Raw genomic sequence first — 17,712 nt, 5'->3', positions numbered from 1 at the left:
TTTAAGTATTTTTTTACACAAATGTAACAAAGAAAGCAATGATCTGAGGAAGGTTGTTTGAATTCAGAAAAACATGTAAATAAATGCAAGTAAACACATACTAAATATTAACCTAGCAGCCCTTTCCCAGAACTTTCTCAGGAGAGACCAATTTAAACATAATTCCCCGGGGGCATGTACCATGGATTATATATACCTGGGAAAGCATGGAAGCCAGGCAGAAGACCATGTCCAGATTCAGGATACACTGACAAGACTGGGTTCTATAGCTACGTTCTGACATCCAAGAATAAAAATGTTTTATAAATTAAATGTAAATGTCTGTCACAGGAGTCACGAAACCACATCCAAGAACAATCCAGGGAACAAATTGCACCTGAGGTAAAAGGGCCTCTGCCTTTTCCCCTGGAGCCTCTCTCTCAGTTCCCCCAAGCATTGTTCACCATGCGTCATTCCTTTGACAGTGTTCCAAAATATGTATATCAAATAATTTTTTTCAAGTAGATCTCTTCATGATTCATTATCAGCATGTGCTTGATTTGCATGCCTGTTTTATATGTGTCCAGTGTAGTTAGAGTTTCCCTGCCTGGCTCACAGTCAGGACAAATCTCTCTTACCCAACAGTCCCACAGTCGCTCAGACCCAATCAAGTAAACACACAGAGACTGATATTGTTTACAAACTGTACGGCCGTGGCAGGCTTCTTGTTATCTACTTCTTCTATCTTAAATTAACCCATTTCTATTAATCTATACTTTGCCACATGGCTCGTGGCTTACCAGTACCTTATCTCTTTCTTGTCATGGCGGCAGCTGGCAGCGTCTCTCCTGCCCCAGCCTTCCACCTCCCAGAATTCTCTTCTCTCTTGTCCCGCCTACACTTCCTGCCTGGCCACTGGCCAAACAGCATTTTATTTATACAGAGTGATATCCACAGTACTTCCCCTTGTCTTTTTTTTTTTTTTAAAGGAAGGTTTTAACTTTTACATAGAAAAATTACATATAACAAAACAATTATCAAGCAAGAATTACAGTTACAATATTAAAGAAGCTATCCTATCTATCTTATATTTGTGAGTCTAAGCTTTTATATCTAACTTATCTTTTATCATAACTGAGAAAATTATAACTACCTAGTCTTCAACCACATCAAAGACCTCAGAAGGATATAATATTACCTGAGAACCAGGAGAAGGATGCAAGCAACTTTTGGGAGTCTTGTAGTTAGCCCACAGGGCTAGAGTCTCTTGGTCATTTTTCTCAGTGTCCTGTAGAACATCTGGCAGTTTCCTCTGTGAAGCAGGAACCTGAAGGACCATTTTGTCAAGCAAAGTTCAGTGGTCACCTTTTTATGGGTCCTATATGTCCAGTTGATCAAGCAGTCCAGGCAAGAACAGTTTCTTGCCCAAATGGCTATTTTTGCCAAGGTGAAGATAAACTCCATTTGAAGTGTCTTTAATGCCCATCCTCCTCTCTGAAGTAAATTGGTGCTGTCAGGAGCAGACATGTCCCATTGTTCAGAAAGTCTAAATTTTAAAAATATTTTAAATGCCATATTCTGTAGACCTTTGAAGTGTTTGAAGATTACCTGTCTATCTGAAATATATCTATGTATACCTAAAAATCTGAACTAACATGGCTACAAGTATGATTATCATAGATGACTAATTATTAATCCATTTTAATTACCCATTACAATTTTAAATGAGCTGTACAAACATAATACCTTAAACAAGAGTAGAAATATACACACAGTATAACAAAATTAACTTTAAGTTTGTATCAATAGACTAAAATCTATACCAATGTAAAACATTTTAAACAAGTTGCTGCTCTTTAGAAGTTCCTTAATCTACCCTTTCATCCTATTATATCTATATTATATCCCCTTTTCTTCTTTAGAAAGAGATTGCATTTATAATCAACCTGCTTTAAATAAAAATATTGTGTTTTTTTTTTTTTTTTTTCTGTCCCACACCAGAGGGCTTTTCTGATTTGGGACACAAAAATCTCTTAACCTTTTCTTTAGCAATATGTCTGGGTTTAGAGAAGGAGTGAGCCAATTCCATCTCCAAAGCCAGCTTGATAATTTTGGGAAATTGGGCGTAGTTTTTCTTACTACTTCCTGCTGGAGGGGGGCACTGTATCTTATGGGAACACAAAGAAAATTTTAGGATTATGGAGTAGTCCATGAGGGTAAACCTCTGAGTCAGTTGCCTTGAAACCAATCTGGATGTTGGATCATCTGGGCAATGGTGTCATCAGAGACCTTTCAGGTGATCTTGACTGATCAAACCTGATGTATCTTAATCTGGAACAAATCCATAGCCTCTGGCTTTCTGTGGAAACAAAAGCAGAGACTCTTTTCCAAAGCAACATATACTTATATCCAAATTTTGAAGTCAAGGTACCTTTAAAATTTACATATTTGTTTAATTCAACAGCTTTTACGATCAAATCTTTTTTTGTAGTTAAAAATCCCAAAGACAACATAAACCAGATTCTCTGTGTAATATCCATCTTTGTAAGACTGAAATGCCACTGTGGCTGCTGGCTCCACCCACCTCAGCTTCCCAACATGGCTGTGGTACAGTTTACTGCCAGCTCTGGGTCTGGAGCCATGTGTACCATCAACTATCAGAAGCAGTTCTATCAAAGCATTACATATCCCAGAAACTTTTTTTTTTTAACTAGCAAAGGCTAAATCTATCACGCAGCAGAGTAAAGTGCCGCTTGTTGATTCCTCATTCCCGCTGCACTGCAGGTCAGACGCACATGCCAGGAACCCGCCATAGTAGCTGAAACCGGCAGGCTGCCACTAACTTGAGAGAGACAACTAGGAAGCTGTTTTTAGCTCCGTTTTAGAATCTTTTTTCTCAGGTTTTAGGTGGAAACTCTTGCCCCATGTTGGGTGCCATTTGTAGGTAGAGTTTTTCTGCCAGGCCCACAGTCAGGACAAATCTCTCTCACCTACCAGGCCCATAGATGCTCGGAACCAACCAAGTAAACACACAGAGACTTATATTGTTTACAAACTGTATGGCCGTGGCAGGCTTCTTGTTATCTACTTCTTTTATCTTAAATTAACCCATTTCCATTAATCTATACTTTACCATGTGGCTCGTGGCTTACCAGTACCTTATCTCTTTCTTGTCATGGCTGCTGGCCGTGTCTCCCCGCCCCAGCCTTTCACCTCCCAGAATTCTCTTTTCTCTTGTCCCACCTATACTTCCTGCCTGGCCACTGGCCAAACAGCATTTTATTTATACAGAGCGATATCCATAGCAGTCCAGTGCTGTGTAAAAACTTCTAAAAGGAAGGAGAGTCCTGAGAGGAAGAAGTTAGGCTGTAAGAATCTAAGTGTGCATGCTGCTTACATTGTAACTTGATTCTCACCACTATTTCCTACTGTATACATTATAAAGAGGAAAGAGGTGAACAAATAAATAAGAAGAAGAATCTTATTTTGTCTTGCCTCTTGAGGAGCTTCAACTTAGGAGCAATTCTGTAGATAGCCAGACTCAGTGCAGAATGAATTGTTCTGTATGGACAACCCACGCATAGCAATCATCCTCTCTTGTTCTAGAACAGACCATCTTATACCAAGCTTTACCAGTACCACTGTGGTAAAATGTATAAATTAGTGACTGTGTCTAAACCACTTCCCCCACTGCCCGCCTTCCTTCTCCCCCATTCCTCTTTATGAAAGTCTGTATGTGAATAGAACTGAGTATTATGGCTGCAAAAGCAAGCCAATGTTCTCTGACCATGGCATTCTGATCCCTCTGCTCAGAACTTGTTCCTGGCATTATTCCAGGGTCACTTTTGTCTCTGTGGAAATACTATTTGCCATCTTCGTTATTTATGTGGTTTTTTTCAAACGCGATGAACTCTGAAGACACATCTTAGTCAGACACAGAAACCACAGCCCTCATCTTCAAGGGAATAAGAGGTGCTTTATTTTGGAGTTATTTTGAATGACCGTGGGCCAGGAACACAGGTCTAGGTCACCCTAAATTTCATATTTCAATGTGGAAACAGCCTCATGAAGTTTTACAGAACAAAGAAAGTCATAAATTAAGGCATGTTTCAAATACCTTTTTGGGTACATCAGAGAGACAGATACAGCAAAGATGGGGACGCTTCTCTATAGGTCCAGGATGCTATCTGATGACAATCTTAGCTTTGGGGCTGGTGGAAACTAGTGGGCTGCTAAATTAATAGATTCCCAAAGGTTTTCATTTGTTAGGCACAAGATGTTAGTTCCGACACAGAGGTGGACAAGGAATAGCTATTCCCAAGGGCTAGAAATAGCCTGAGATAAGATAATTAGCTTCTGGGTCACAACATTCTTATCTCTCCTCAGTACTGAAACCAGTCAAATCCGTTTCTGCAGACACAGCTTCTTTTAGGGAGTTTTCCTTTCCACCTTCATAAGGCTTGTCAAAGTGTTCTGCAGAGCAGGATTTGGAGGTTCCGGTTGTTTGTGATCAACAATGTCTAAGGAAAACTTGGTAGGAAGGAGACAGTAAGTACCACTGACAGAAGTCTTTGGTGGATCTTAATACTACTACTCTGAATTTTCCCAGACTTCCCCCATCATTCTCATCCTCCATTTCTTTATATATCTTTCTAGCTTTCTAGAAACACATCTCCAGTGATTATTGGAGGCTAGTAGACCAACAGGATCTTTACTTTCCTCCTAAGAATCTATGTCTGAATTGGAGCCTTCAAGATATAGTTAGCTTATGTACAAATGGAAGAGGGAACGAGTACCCACAGACTTTATTAGCCAAGAGTCAGAAGTAATTTTCTCATCCCATGCTCGTGGTTATCCTATAAAATACAAACTGGGAGAAGAGAAAAAAAGGAAAAAAATAACTTGATCTTCTGTAGACAAGAGGAAATGCAAGGCAGTGTGATTAGAAAAGTGAAGCTCCCTGGCCACCATTTCCAGCTGTTTTGTTTCCTGCCTCGGTTACGCCACAGACGCCCGCAACTCTGCACCACTGCATCAAACATTTTTGGTTTCCTTTGTTGCTTTGTGGCAGGAACGCGACTCTCCGTGACGAGCCACGAGCCGGCGGTACACACTTGCTGTGCTTGGCCGGGTCTCAGTCTGCAGTGTTGCAGTTATTTAAACCGAGGGCGGTGAGAAGTGGGAACAGGGCCGGCTGCTCCTTGGCTCCGCCCCCTCCCGCAAGGCTCCTTTGATTGGACGTGGCTGAGCTCGGGGAGGCGGTGCGCAGGTTCCCGGAAGTGGCGGCGCCCGGGCTCAGTGTGCAGCTCTGCTTTCCCGGGTGGACTTAGGGTCTGTCCTTCCTGGGCGCTATGAGCTCCTTCCAGGGACAGATGGCGGAATATCCAACCATCTCTATTGACCGCTTTGACAGGGAGAACCTGAAAGCCCGCGCCTACTTCCTTTCGCACTGCCACAAGGGTGAGTGAGCCCCTCTGGCCACCTACTGCAGGGGCGGTAGACCTGGAGAAGACATAACAGGAGGGTCGGGCCTGGTGAAGGGGGCAGCAGGCTGCGGACTCAGCGAGGCACTGGAAAGCACCCCTTGTCCCAGTCGGCTCTTAACCTCGCTTTGGCTATATTGAGTTCCAGTTACCACCTCTGTAACCCCAACTCTGGTTGCAGTCTGACCCTGGACCCTGTGGTAAGGCTGAGCTGTTAGAAATGCTGGTTTCTATCCTAGCGGAGAGCATCGGTTTGGTAAGGTTTAGTTAGCTCTTGCCCACACTTACCGAGTTCTCGTTTGCCACACGTAAAGAAAACACGTTTCAGAACTTCTCCTGCACCCCGAGACATTAGGCAAGAGCCTAAGATCTGTCTGTCTTTCTGTCTGTCTCTCTCTCTGTCTCTGTCTCTCGCTCTCTCTCTCTCTCTCACACACACACACACAGTCTGATACACTAATCTCACACACACAAACTCACACACTCTAATGTCTCACACACACTAATTCTCTCTCTCTCTCTCTCTCTCTCACACACACACACACACACACACAATCTGTAAGCTTGGCCAGGTGTCCTCCATTTTTTTTTTTTTTTTATTAATCACTTATTTTAGGTTATGGTCAGAGTTCATGTATCCTAGGTGTTGTCAAATCAGTTCACCTAGGTTCTCTTACTTCCTGACTGCCTCACTTTCCTCAACCATGTGAGACTTGAATTGTTCTCATCAGTTCAGGTTGGACAACTTTCAGTGGTTCCTGTTCTGTACTCTGAAACATTCATCATCTGCAGAAGAACCAAAGACCTCTGGGATCGATTTGCTCATAACAGTGAGCCTTATGTAATTTCTCTCAATAGGAAGCTCACAACGACAGCCCAGCTGTCATTGGCTGAGGAATTCTTAAAAAAAAATTAAACAAAACATGTTTATGACTTTTGATTCTTTTCCTTGTAGATCACATGAAAGGATTAAGGGCTCCTTCCTTGAAAAGAAGGCTGGAATGCAGGTAACTGATTTTCGATACTTATTCATGTGTAAGTAAACATCTTCACTGACAGCACCTAGACAGAACAGTACATACACCCTAAGGGGGTAGCCTGATAAGCCCTTATATGTAACTTCCACACCAATCAGAACCCGAACACTGCCAATATCCCAGACTCCTGTCTAATTGCTGTTGTTTCTTCTCCCAGAAGTAATTTTGACCTTTTGTCATGATGAGCTAACTTTGGTTATTCTTGAATTTTATATAACTGGAAGGCTTGATGTCATGGTGTAATCCCAACACTGAGGAAGCAAGAGGATTGTGAGTTCAAGTCCAGCCTGGGTCACATAGTAAGAACTTGTTACAAACAAACAAAAATAAGTAAATAGGATCATACGCTGGATAGATTAAGAAATCTTCTTAAACATTTTCAAACGTTATTTTTGTTTTATGTGTATGCTTGTTTTGCCTGCCTGTATATGCACACCACATATGTGCAGTGCCCATGGAAGCCAGAAGAAGGTGCCAGATCTCCTGAAACTGGTTACAGGGTTACAGACATTTGTAGTTGCTTTGTGAGTGCTAGGTACTGAACCTGGGTCTTCTGGGAGAGCAGCAGTCCTAAACTGCTGAGCCATCTCTCCAGCTCCACCTTTTATTTAACATTGTATTTATGTGATCCATTGGTGTCGCTGGCTGCAGCAGTAACCCATTGGTTTGCCTTTTTGTAAGAGTGTATGTTTAGGTGTGTGAATGGCTGTTCTCGAATCCTAGGTTGGCAAGATGGCTCTGGTTGAGAGCACTGGCTGCTGTATGGAGCAGGCATGATGGAGGTTGAGAATGCAGTAGTCCACATGGAGCTGATATCCCCATTAGAACTTCTTGATAACCTTTCAAATAGGCACTGTTATTATTTCTAATTTACAGATGAGGAAACTAAGAAGCCAGGCAGGTTAAATTAGTTGCCCAGTGTTTTAGGACCAGTGTAGATGGACAAATCTCTCCTGCCTGCCTGTTCCTGAATAACCAGTCAGAGGCTTAATATTAATTACAAACTGTTTGGTCTATGGCTCAGGCTTATTGCTAACTAGCTCTTTTATCTTAAACTAACCCATTTCTATCAATCTGTGTATCGTTACATGGCTGTGGCGTTACCAGTCTGCTAGCATCTTGCTCCTTGGGTGGGTGGATGGCGTCTGCTCTGACTCCACCCTTATTCTCTCTGTATCTTTCCTTGGATTTCCCACCTGGATATAACCTGTCTTGCCATAGGCCAGAGCAGCTTCTTTATTAACCAGTGGTATCAACAGATATTCACAGCATCCAGAAAGACATCCCACAGCAGGACCAGGTTTTTTCAAGACAGGGCTTCTCTGTGTAGTTTTGGTGCCTGTCCTGGATCCTCGCTCTGTAGACCAGGCTGGCCTTGAACTCACAGAGATCTGCCTGCCTCTGCTTCTTCCCAAGTGCTGGGATTAAAGGCCTGCACCACTGCTGCCTGAGGAGTAGGTTTTTAACCACGTCTGTCTGATTTCAGAGCATCAGCTGTCTATTGCTGTGTAACAGATTACCCTGTAACTGAGTATCTTAAGATGACACCAATTCCTCAGTTTCTCTGGGTCAGGAATTATGAGAGTGTACAGGGAATTGCTGTTTCTGCCTGCCTGGCATCAGGTGGGGCTGAAATTATCTGAAGACTCAAGTGTGTGAAACGTGGAAGGATGCATAGACAGCAGCAAGGCCTAGAGGAGCTGCCTTTTTGAGCTTGTCTGTCTCTGAGGTTTCTTTAACTGGGGATGGCTAATGTTGTAGAGAATCCAGGGTTAAAAACTGTATGTCTTGGGACAGATATGGTGACGAATGCTTTTAGTCCAAGCACTCAAAAGGCAGAGGCACAGGCAAATCTTGGTGCAATTGAGGCCAGCCAGGTTAGCCAGGATGACAGAGTGAGACCCTTTCAAAATAAACAAACAAATAAAATCCCAAGGGAGAGTCAGGAGGCAGGCATTTGGAGAGTCTGGAGAATAAGCTTTAAGACGCCTAAGTTGCCAGGTGTGGTGACCATGCCTTTAATCCTAGCACTGGAGAGGCAGACAGATTTCTGTGAATTTGAAGCCAGTCTGGTCTACGTAGTGAGTTTCAGGATAGCCAGGGCTATTAAACAGAAAAACCTTGTCTTGAAAAGCAAAACAAAAAAGAATCTTGCAATTACTTCCATCATATCCTGTAGTCAAGGCAATTACAGAGATCTGCCCAGTTTAAGATGAGGGTACAAACATAAGCCCCTCCTGTTAATGTGGCAATGTGTGGGTATGGAGGTGAGTAGTTGTGGGTAGTTGTGTTTGAGACACAGTCTTGCCATGTAATCCTGGCTGTTCTTGAACTTATGTACATCAAAGAATACAAACGGGTGGGGTATATTGTGTGTGGAAATAAAATTCAGCATGGAGTGTATTCATAATTTCCAAACTATACTATTACATTTTTAGAATTTAATAGGAACTTAGTATCTGTTCACTCAAAATGTAAATACAAGGACTGGAAGAGTAGCTCAGTGGTAGGGCACCTGACCAGCCTGTTAAAGGCTCTGGCTTTACTTGTGAGCATACATAAATAAGTAGATTTTTTTGGGGGGAGGGGGTTCAAGACAGGGTTTCTCTGTAGCTTTGGAGGCTGTCCTGGAACTTGCTTTGTAGACCAGGCTGGCCTCGAACTCACAGAGATCCACCTGCCTCTGCCTCCTGAGTGCTGGGATTACAGGCGTGCGCCACCACCGCCCAGCTAATAAGTAGATTTATATGAAGCAAAAAGCAAAATTTTTTGTTCCCAGCACCCCTTTCCTGTCCTCTAGAAGCAGCTTAACATTTGGTGGTGTCCTTCCCAGCTGTACCTGACCATATACAAGCATTGTTTATTTTTATTTTCTTCTCCTGATGAGGCCTCGTTTGTTAGGCAAATGCTGTACTACTGTGCTACACTTTTAGCCCCAAGCACATAGTTTTAACGTGAGACAAGAGATGGGCTGCTTAGGGAGTGGGAGGACCCTGCAGGTCCCCCACTCCTGTCCAGTGATAGGACTGAAATGGCTGATGGTATACTGGTACTGTGTTAGCCAGCTTGTTGTCACTGTGGCGAGGCACCGGAGAAAAACAACCTCAAAGGGGGAAGATCTGCTTTGCTTCCTGGTTTCAGTCTGTGGGTGGCTGGCTCTTAGGTTCCCAGTGAGGCAGAAACATGGCAAAAGGACATGGCAGAGGAAAGCTGCTCACCTCCGGCAGCCATGAAACAGAAAGCAGGAGACAGGAAGGACCAGGGGTAGGGTATGCCCTTCGAGGATGGGTCCCCAGTGACGTCCTTCCTCCAGCTAGCCCCACCTCCAGCAATGCTATCAATTCATGACTCCATCACAGGATTCATCCATGGATTAGGTGAGAAGCCTCGTATACCCACCCCCAAAGCCCCACCTTTTTCTGAACATTGCACTGGAGACCAAGCCTTAGCACATGGGTTTTGAGAGACTTTTATATCATAAATGGCAGGTATGTTGGGAACCGCTGTCATGTTTTCCATGTTAGCTGATTGTGATTTTCTGGAGAAAAATGATATCCTGTGAAATGCATTGCCAACTCACCGGGGGCTCGTTTTGAATTGTGCTGAAACAGCCTTTTTTCTTCTGTTTTGTTTTTTGCTTTCAGCTTGAAGGTTTCCCTGTACTGTTCTCCAGTTACCAAGGAGCTGCTGTTGACTAATCCAAAATACAGATTTTGGGAAAAACGAGTTGTAAGTCAATTGTAATTCAAAAAATTGAAATTTTTGAATAGCACTACTTTGTTGTGTACATGGGGAGTATTTTTAGAGGCATCTTTTAAAAAAGTCATTGAAATTATCCTTTGTCTAACTCCTTTCTTCATACATTATAGATTCATCATGAATTAGAATAGTGACATTTGATGTGTGACTTGGCAGTGTAGGGGTCAGCCATTGGTTGTTTCTTACTCCTCAAGAATGTGATTTAGATCTTACACTTTATTTACTCTCATGGATTGCCTAGCTGAGATGTATCAAAGTGCAAACAAAACATGCATTCTCATCATTTTTAAATCGCAGACTAGCTCAGGAAGAAGAAACATAATTTGAAGTTTATAATAAGAAAGAGTAGGGCCGAGAGATGGTTCAGTGGTTAAGAGCCCTTGATGTTCTTCCAACACCCACATCAGGCATCTCCCAACCACCTGTAACTCCAGCTCCAGGGGATCTGACTTTCTCTTCTGGCCTCCACAGGTATTCATACACAGGTGACATTCATACACACACACACACACACACACACACACACACACACACACACACATCTTTAAAAAAAGAAAGAAAAGAAGAACGGAAGAAAGAAAAGGTAACAAGCAGAGTACTAGATACTAAAAGATAGAATAGAGCCAAACACAGTAACACAGGCCTGAGATCCCAGCATTTGAAATTCTGGGCCAAGAAAATCTCAAGTTTCTTTTTCTTTCTGAGGTTCTGTGGACTAACCCTAGGGTCTTGTGTGTGCCAGGCAAGCACTTGACGATTGACCTATATCCAGCCCCCAGATCACAAGTTCTATAAGTTCTATGTCATCTTGACCTACATGACAAAAAAGAATGAGAAATAGAGTGCATAACTGAGAGAGAAAGAGAGAGAGAGAGAGAGAGAGAGAGAGAGAGCGAGCTGGTCTGGAATTTGCTATATAGACCAGGCTGGCCTCAAACTCAGAGATCCACTTGCCTCTGTCTCCTAAGTGCTGGGATTAAATGTGTGTGCCACCATGCCTGGCCTAGAATGGGTAAGTTTTATGGATCTCTCCTCTAGAAGACAGTCAAAAGAAAATTGCTGCAACACATAAAAATAAACATGCCAGAAAAAGTTCTATTATGAACCTTATTACCTTTATAGTAGGAACAGATTTTTCCTTAGAGGCGAAAAAAATTAAGAAAGCCCAAAGGAAGGCCAATACTAATCTAGATATAGATAAAGCAAAAGGATAGTTGTTTTTTTCTTTTAAAGGAAAAATAAAAAGACGGAAGAATATGAACCAAACAGAAGGCCAAAGTGCCAGAGTAGTGCTTTTCCATCACATGTAGAAGCCAGCCAAACAAACAAAAAGCCAGAGCACCAAAAGATCCAAAGGGGATGTTATTCACGGTTATGAGAAGCCGCAGGTCAAGAGGACATGAACATATATGATGTCAACAAAATACCTCTCATTCAAAGTAATGCCTGCTGGAATCTGTTGTGTCTACTGCTCCATCAAAGAAGGATGGCAACCACAGAGAGTAGGGTTAGTTAGGAATTACTGTGGAGGGCAGGCCTTAAGGAACTGGCAGCTGTCAAAAAAGTCTGCATGAAGGGCAGTGTCCTGCTGATGTCTGACAGTTGACAGCTCTCAAGCCCCTCCTCTTCTGTCGCCTCTGCCCCACAACTGGCATGCCTCTGTGAAAAATGGCCATATCAAAGCAAGCCCAGGCCCACCCCTTTACCACAGCGGCCAGGTGCGCAGCTCAGAAGTGGTGCACGTTTGCCTAGCATGTTTGATCCCCAGTGCTACCAAAACAACGGAAAACAAGACGAGAGCCTGTGAGATGGCTCTGTGGGTGAAGCTTTCGCCAGCAAGCCTAATGGCCCGGGTTTGATCCCTGGGACCTATATGATGGAAGGAGAGAATGGACTCCAAGTTAGCCTTTGACCTCTACTCGCTTCCATCCACAATAATTAACTAAATGTGAACAATTTTTTAGAAAGAAAACAAAGACAGAAACCGAGACTGCAACAGTCTGTGATAATAAGGAGTCCCCTGATTCCCAAAGAACAGAAGTGACAAATAGTTAAGGAGACAGAATTATAATAACTCGATTTGATCAGACACATACAAACCAAATTATTGTTCTGCACCCAATAATTATGTGTGGACATTATGTTTCAATAACATAGAGATAGGCAACATCTGCTGTCTCTAAAGCCACATCAGCCCATCCCATCCTGCTTGGGAAGATCCTGTGCTGGGAGTAGCCTTTCATAATGCATGTTTAGTCTTGATATCCCACCTGCCAGCTGAAGGATGTCCATGTCCTCTGCAGATCTGTCACAGCAGCCAGACTGCTCTGCCTTTGCCTCTAGGATTGGGCATGCGTTGCTGTAGGTTAGTCTCTGTGTGGCAGTCGAGAATGGGGAATTCACAAAGGCATCTAGAGTCCGGGAGGGCAGCCAAGCCATGTCAGCATCTCCTTCAGCCTTGACGATAGTGATCACCTGCTTCAGTACTACATGTGAGTTATAGTCACGTTGGCCTTGACTTGGGGAAGAACATAAATGCCTCTGATCCCAGCACTTGATGGGGTGGGGGTGGGATTGAAGACAGGAGGATCCCTGGTGCTCACTGGCCAGCTGCAGGTTTAGTTAAAGGTCATCGAGGAAGACACCTGACGTCAGCCTCTGGCTCCCCCCCACCCCCACATGCATGTACACAGGAACACATACACACCCAGGTAGTGTCACTGTTCTGAATTACTAGGGATCGTCAAAGAAAGAGGGTCACTCCAGAATGTAATCAGGCTCTGAGGCAGCAGGGAGGCCCAGCCTTGACAAACTGAACCTCAAACAGCCAGGAAGAAGTGCGTTTACACCACACCTCTGCAACTTTAGTCCTTATCACGCACTGTTTGCTATACCCAGTAAGTACAGGACATTCAGGGCTTGCCAGGACATCTTGTGACTGAAGTCTTGCAAGAGCTGTAAAGCTCCTTCAGAAAAACGACTCCATAACTCTCAGAAAATAATCACTGATTAGATAGAAAGGATTTCCCCAGGGCTTCAGTGTGCCCAAAACAATCCCAGCAATCCGGTGTTCATGCCAGATAAAATGGCTTTAGAAATTTTCCACTACGAGGAGATCTATGTAACTGCAGCTCAGTGGTGGAGTGCTGAATGGGCCCCCATGCGTGCACACCACACACATGCAAACAGGAAAAATAAAGAAAATTAAAGTTATCAAAAGCTCTTCAAAACAGTTTCCAGCCCAGGTAGTTTCATGGTGCATCATGAGCAAGATGCTTTTCATCTGTAAATGTGGTTATTTTAATATTTGTCCCTGGTCTGAGTGTGTGTGTATGTGTGGGTACTGAGTGTGTGCTTAGTGTACTGAGTGTGTGTGTGTGTGTGTGGGTACTGAGTGTGTGCTTAGTGTACTAAGTGTGTGTGTGTGTGTGTGTGTGTGTGTGTGTGTGTGTGTGTGTGTGCGGTGTGCTGAGCCTGGAACCTGAGCCCTGAACATGCTGAATCCGTGCTGTGACACTGAGAAGTAGCCCCAGCTCATTCAAGGTACTTCGTTTTGTTATGTCATTTTTTTAAACTGTTAATTTTACTGAAATCAGAAGGTTACATGGAGTCTATAACTTCTTCACTTAATCTCTTTTTCAGAGAGCCATTGAAATTGAAACGCCTACCCAGATAGCTTTAGTTGATGAGGCATCGGGTGAGGTAATTACATAATACATATTTTTTTCTTAGTGCTAAAATGATTGTTTAACTTTATCTTTAATTTAGGATGCTCATTTATTCATAAACAATAATTTATGAAATAAGTACTTTTTAGAAAAACAACCTCAACATTTGTGAGTGTTTTGATCCCTGTGGGCTGGGATCCTCTCACTGTGGGCTGGGGAACTCTCACTGTGGACTGGGGATCCTCTCACTGTGGACTGGGGAACTCTCACTGTGGACTGGGGATCCTCTCACTGTGGACTGGGGTCCTCTCACTGTGGACTGGGGAACTCTCACTGTGGACTGGGGAACTCTCACTGTGGACTGGGGAACTCTCACTGTGGACTGGGGAACTCTCACTGTGGACTGGGGAACTCTCACTGTGGACTGGGGAACTCTCACTGTGGACTGGAGTCCTCTCACTGTGGACTGGGGAACTCGCACTGTGGACTGGGGAACTCTCACTGGGGAACTCTCACTGTGGGCTGGGGTCCTGTCACTGTGGACTGGGGAATCTCACTGTGGACTGGGGAACTCTCACTGTGGACTGGGGAACTCTCACTGTGGGCTGGGGTCCTGTCACTGTGGACTGGGGAACTCTCACTGTGGACTGGGGTCCTGTCACTGTGGACTGGGGAACTCTCACTGTGGGCTGGGGTCCTGTCACTGTGGACTGGGGAACTCTCACTGTGGACTGGGGAACTCTCACTGTGGGCTGGGGTCCTGTCACTGTGGACTGGGGAACTCTCACTGTGGACTGGAGAACTCTCACTGTGGACTAGGGAACTCTCACTGTGGACTGGGGAACTCTCACTGTGGACTGGGGAACTCTCACTGTGGACTGGGGTCCTCTCACTGTGGGCTGGGGTCCTGTCACTATAGGGTATGGTCATCTCACTGTAGAGTGGGGTTCTGTCATTGTGGATTCTTAGCTATCATTTCCTGTTGCCCTCACGCAGTAGGAGAAGTAAAAGTTCTTTTTTAAAGGCATTAGTCTCTTTTGGGGGTGGTTAACCTCAAGAACTAATCACCAGTCAAAAGCTTCTTAATTAAATTTCCAGGGGTCACCATTTCAACAGAGGATGGAGACATTCCATTATGGAGTGTTAGAATTATTTCCAATTTTAGAAGGATTAAACATGGTGTGTTTATTTTTTAAATTTTTTTGCCAATTTGGTTAGTTTTACATGTTCATGATGAGAATGTTATTTGTTAATATTATGTGATATTGTTATCATATTTATTGTTTTTTATACCTGGGATATAAAATAGTGGTTAGTTAATATTTTTTAAGCAAACTAAAGTATAAAGAAGGCTGTCTTCTTTTCTTTTCTTTTTTCTTTTTTTGGTTTTTTCGAGACAAGGTTTCTCTGTGTAGCTTTGTGCCTTTTCTGGAACTCACTTGGTAGACCAGGCTGGCCTCGAACTCACAGAGATCCGCCTACCTCTGCCTCCCGAGTGCTGGGATTAAAGGCGTGCGCCACCACCGCCCAGCAAAGGAATAATTATCTTTTTTTTTTAGATTTATTTATTTATTAAGTTTAGGTTGTTCTGCCTGCATGTATTCCTGAAGGCCAGAAGAGGGCGCCAGATCTCATTACAGTTGGTTGTGAGCCACCATGTGGTTGCCGGGAATTGAACTCAGGACCTCTGGAAGAGCAGTCGGTGCTCTTAACCACTGAGCCATCTCTCCAGCCCCCTGTCTTCTTTTTGAATCATTTTCTTAATACCAAATAAAGTCTCTGCCCAAGTGGATAAAAATTTTTTTAAACCTTAAATTTAGAGCTAATACTTTATGAATGTATTGTTTAATAGTAATATGACTGTAGGCCTACCTTAAAACAAATAATACTTCATGAATGTATTGTTTAATAGTAATATGACTGTAGGCCTACCTTAAAACAAAGCAAAAACCATCTGAGTGACACCAAGGGCCAAGGGAATTTTACTGTTTTCTGGCAACTGAGTTAGCATTTGCTCTATAGTCTGTTATAACATTATCATGTATGGCTTCACAGTGAGGAACTCTGAGGGTGACATGTGTGTGTGACTGTGATCAGAAGAGACATAACCTTTTTTTTTTTTTTTTTTTTAAAAAGATTTATTTATTTACTATGTATACAGAAGAGGGCGCCAGATCTCATTACAGATGGTTGTGAGCCACCATGTGGGTGCTGGGAATTGAACTCAGGACCTCTAAGCCATCTCTCCAGCCCCGAGACAGAACCTTTTAGATGGTTTTTCTTAGATCAGACATATTCTTCATCAGTTTCATCCTGGTAGAGCCAGGTTTGGTTGGCAGTGGAGACAAGGAGGGAAGGAGGAAGGAAAGCAGGCCTGAATCTCTACAAGTGTGATTTGGGAGGGGTGTTATCAGGGCCTTGTCATCTGCAGATGCTGCCTCCTGAGCCCAGCCCTGAGCGGGGCAGGGCAGGCTTTTGTTGGGGTCTTGCTGTACCGCTGCTTACATGTCTTGTCCTGTGACCTGGCTTTTGTGCAGTGTGTGTCCAGCCCCAGCTGGGAAGCCCCCTTGAAAGGGGCCTGCAGGATGAGTACTGCGAGAATTTAGGTGAGGAGTTACTACTGAGCAGTGAACCATCGCAGACAGAGTTCTGCTCCTCCTATTGAGAGCTGAAGAGTCAGTGGTGCCCAGCAGGCTCTGTCCTAAAGGGACAATGCCACGTCCATTGTGATGAGCTGGGATTGGGCTGCATCTACTCCTTTTTTCTTTTAATAATAGCATTATTGCAATATTCATCGACACACACAATTCACTCATTTGAAGACCTGGTAGCTCTACTGTATTCACAGACTATCACCACCATAGTCAATTTGAGGATATTTTCAGCGCTCAGAAACCCTGTGCCTCTTACAGCCACTCCCGTACTCTCCTGTCACAGCTCCTCAGAGCTACCGTTTCCTTCGGTCTTTTTGGACTTGCCTGTCTGTGGGATTATTATACATCATGGGACTTCTTTCAAGAGTTATCGCTGTGTGTGAATGGCATGCACATATAGAACCATATCTTCATGGCCAAAGAGTGTTCCATGGTGTGGGCAAACACACGCTGTTAGCCATTCATTGGTTGCTAGGCATTTTGAAGCGTTTCCACTTTGGGGCTGGTGTAATTATGCAATGAGTGTCCATGAACAAGTTTTTCATGTGGACATTTTCCTGAGTGTGTACCTACAAAAGGAGCTGGGCCCTGTCATAGCTCTGTTTGGGCAAAGGAGTGGACAAGTCCACTGCTTCCTGGCTTTGAGCAGCGGGAGACTGAGAAGAGGTATGCCCTTGAACGACACTTTATGAATCTCGCCAGCTCCTCACGGGAACTTCTGTTGCTATTGTTTTCTTTATTTTCTTTTTAGAAGGAAGAGGTTGTCGTGACTCTCTTACCGGCTGGTCACTGCCCAGGATCAGTTATGTAAGGGGCCATTTGTTTTCATTTCTCTAACATAAATGTGTATTATATTTGTAGAGATAGCGGTTTAGGTAGTATGTGTACAGAAATCGATTTTCTTTTTCTGGCTGTGTCTTTAATCTTTACTTCAGAATCAAGCTTGGGAAACTCAGATGAAAACCCATGAACTGTGGCTTTCTTAGTACACTACCTTTAACTGGTATTTCTCCTGTGGCTTTGCACTGTCTTATCACATGGGTTTTTCTCTCCCCGGAATGAAATGATTTGAGTGTATATTAGGAAGTGCTAGACTATTTCAGGCCACGCCCAGTACAGATTCGGTAATGTT

At 43.6% G+C, this 17,712-nt stretch overlaps 1 protein-coding gene across 3 annotated transcripts in view; it reads left to right on the top strand.

Annotated features, from left to right (window-relative positions):
- The first annotated feature begins 5,275 nt into the window (after window positions 1–5,275).
- The window catches only part of Dclre1c (DNA cross-link repair 1C), a 31,992-nt gene continuing 19,555 nt past the window's right edge, over window positions 5,276–17,712 (top strand). For all 3 annotated transcript variants that reach the window (XM_036188652.1, XM_036188654.1, XM_036188653.1), the window contains exons 1-5: window positions 5,276–5,439; window positions 6,418–6,469; window positions 10,144–10,228; window positions 13,901–13,960; window positions 17,332–17,387. In XM_036188652.1, the coding sequence (XP_036044545.1) occupies window positions 5,331–5,439; window positions 6,418–6,469; window positions 10,144–10,228; window positions 13,901–13,960; window positions 17,332–17,387 (362 nt within the window). In that variant the 5' untranslated portion in view covers window positions 5,276–5,330. The remainder of the gene's footprint in view (window positions 5,440–6,417; window positions 6,470–10,143; window positions 10,229–13,900; window positions 13,961–17,331; window positions 17,388–17,712) is intronic.

Source organism: Onychomys torridus, chromosome 5 (genome assembly GCF_903995425.1).
Source record: "Onychomys torridus chromosome 5, mOncTor1.1, whole genome shotgun sequence".
Lineage (NCBI taxonomy): Eukaryota > Metazoa > Chordata > Mammalia > Rodentia > Cricetidae > Onychomys > Onychomys torridus.
This window is presented reverse-complemented; position numbering and strand designations above follow the sequence as displayed.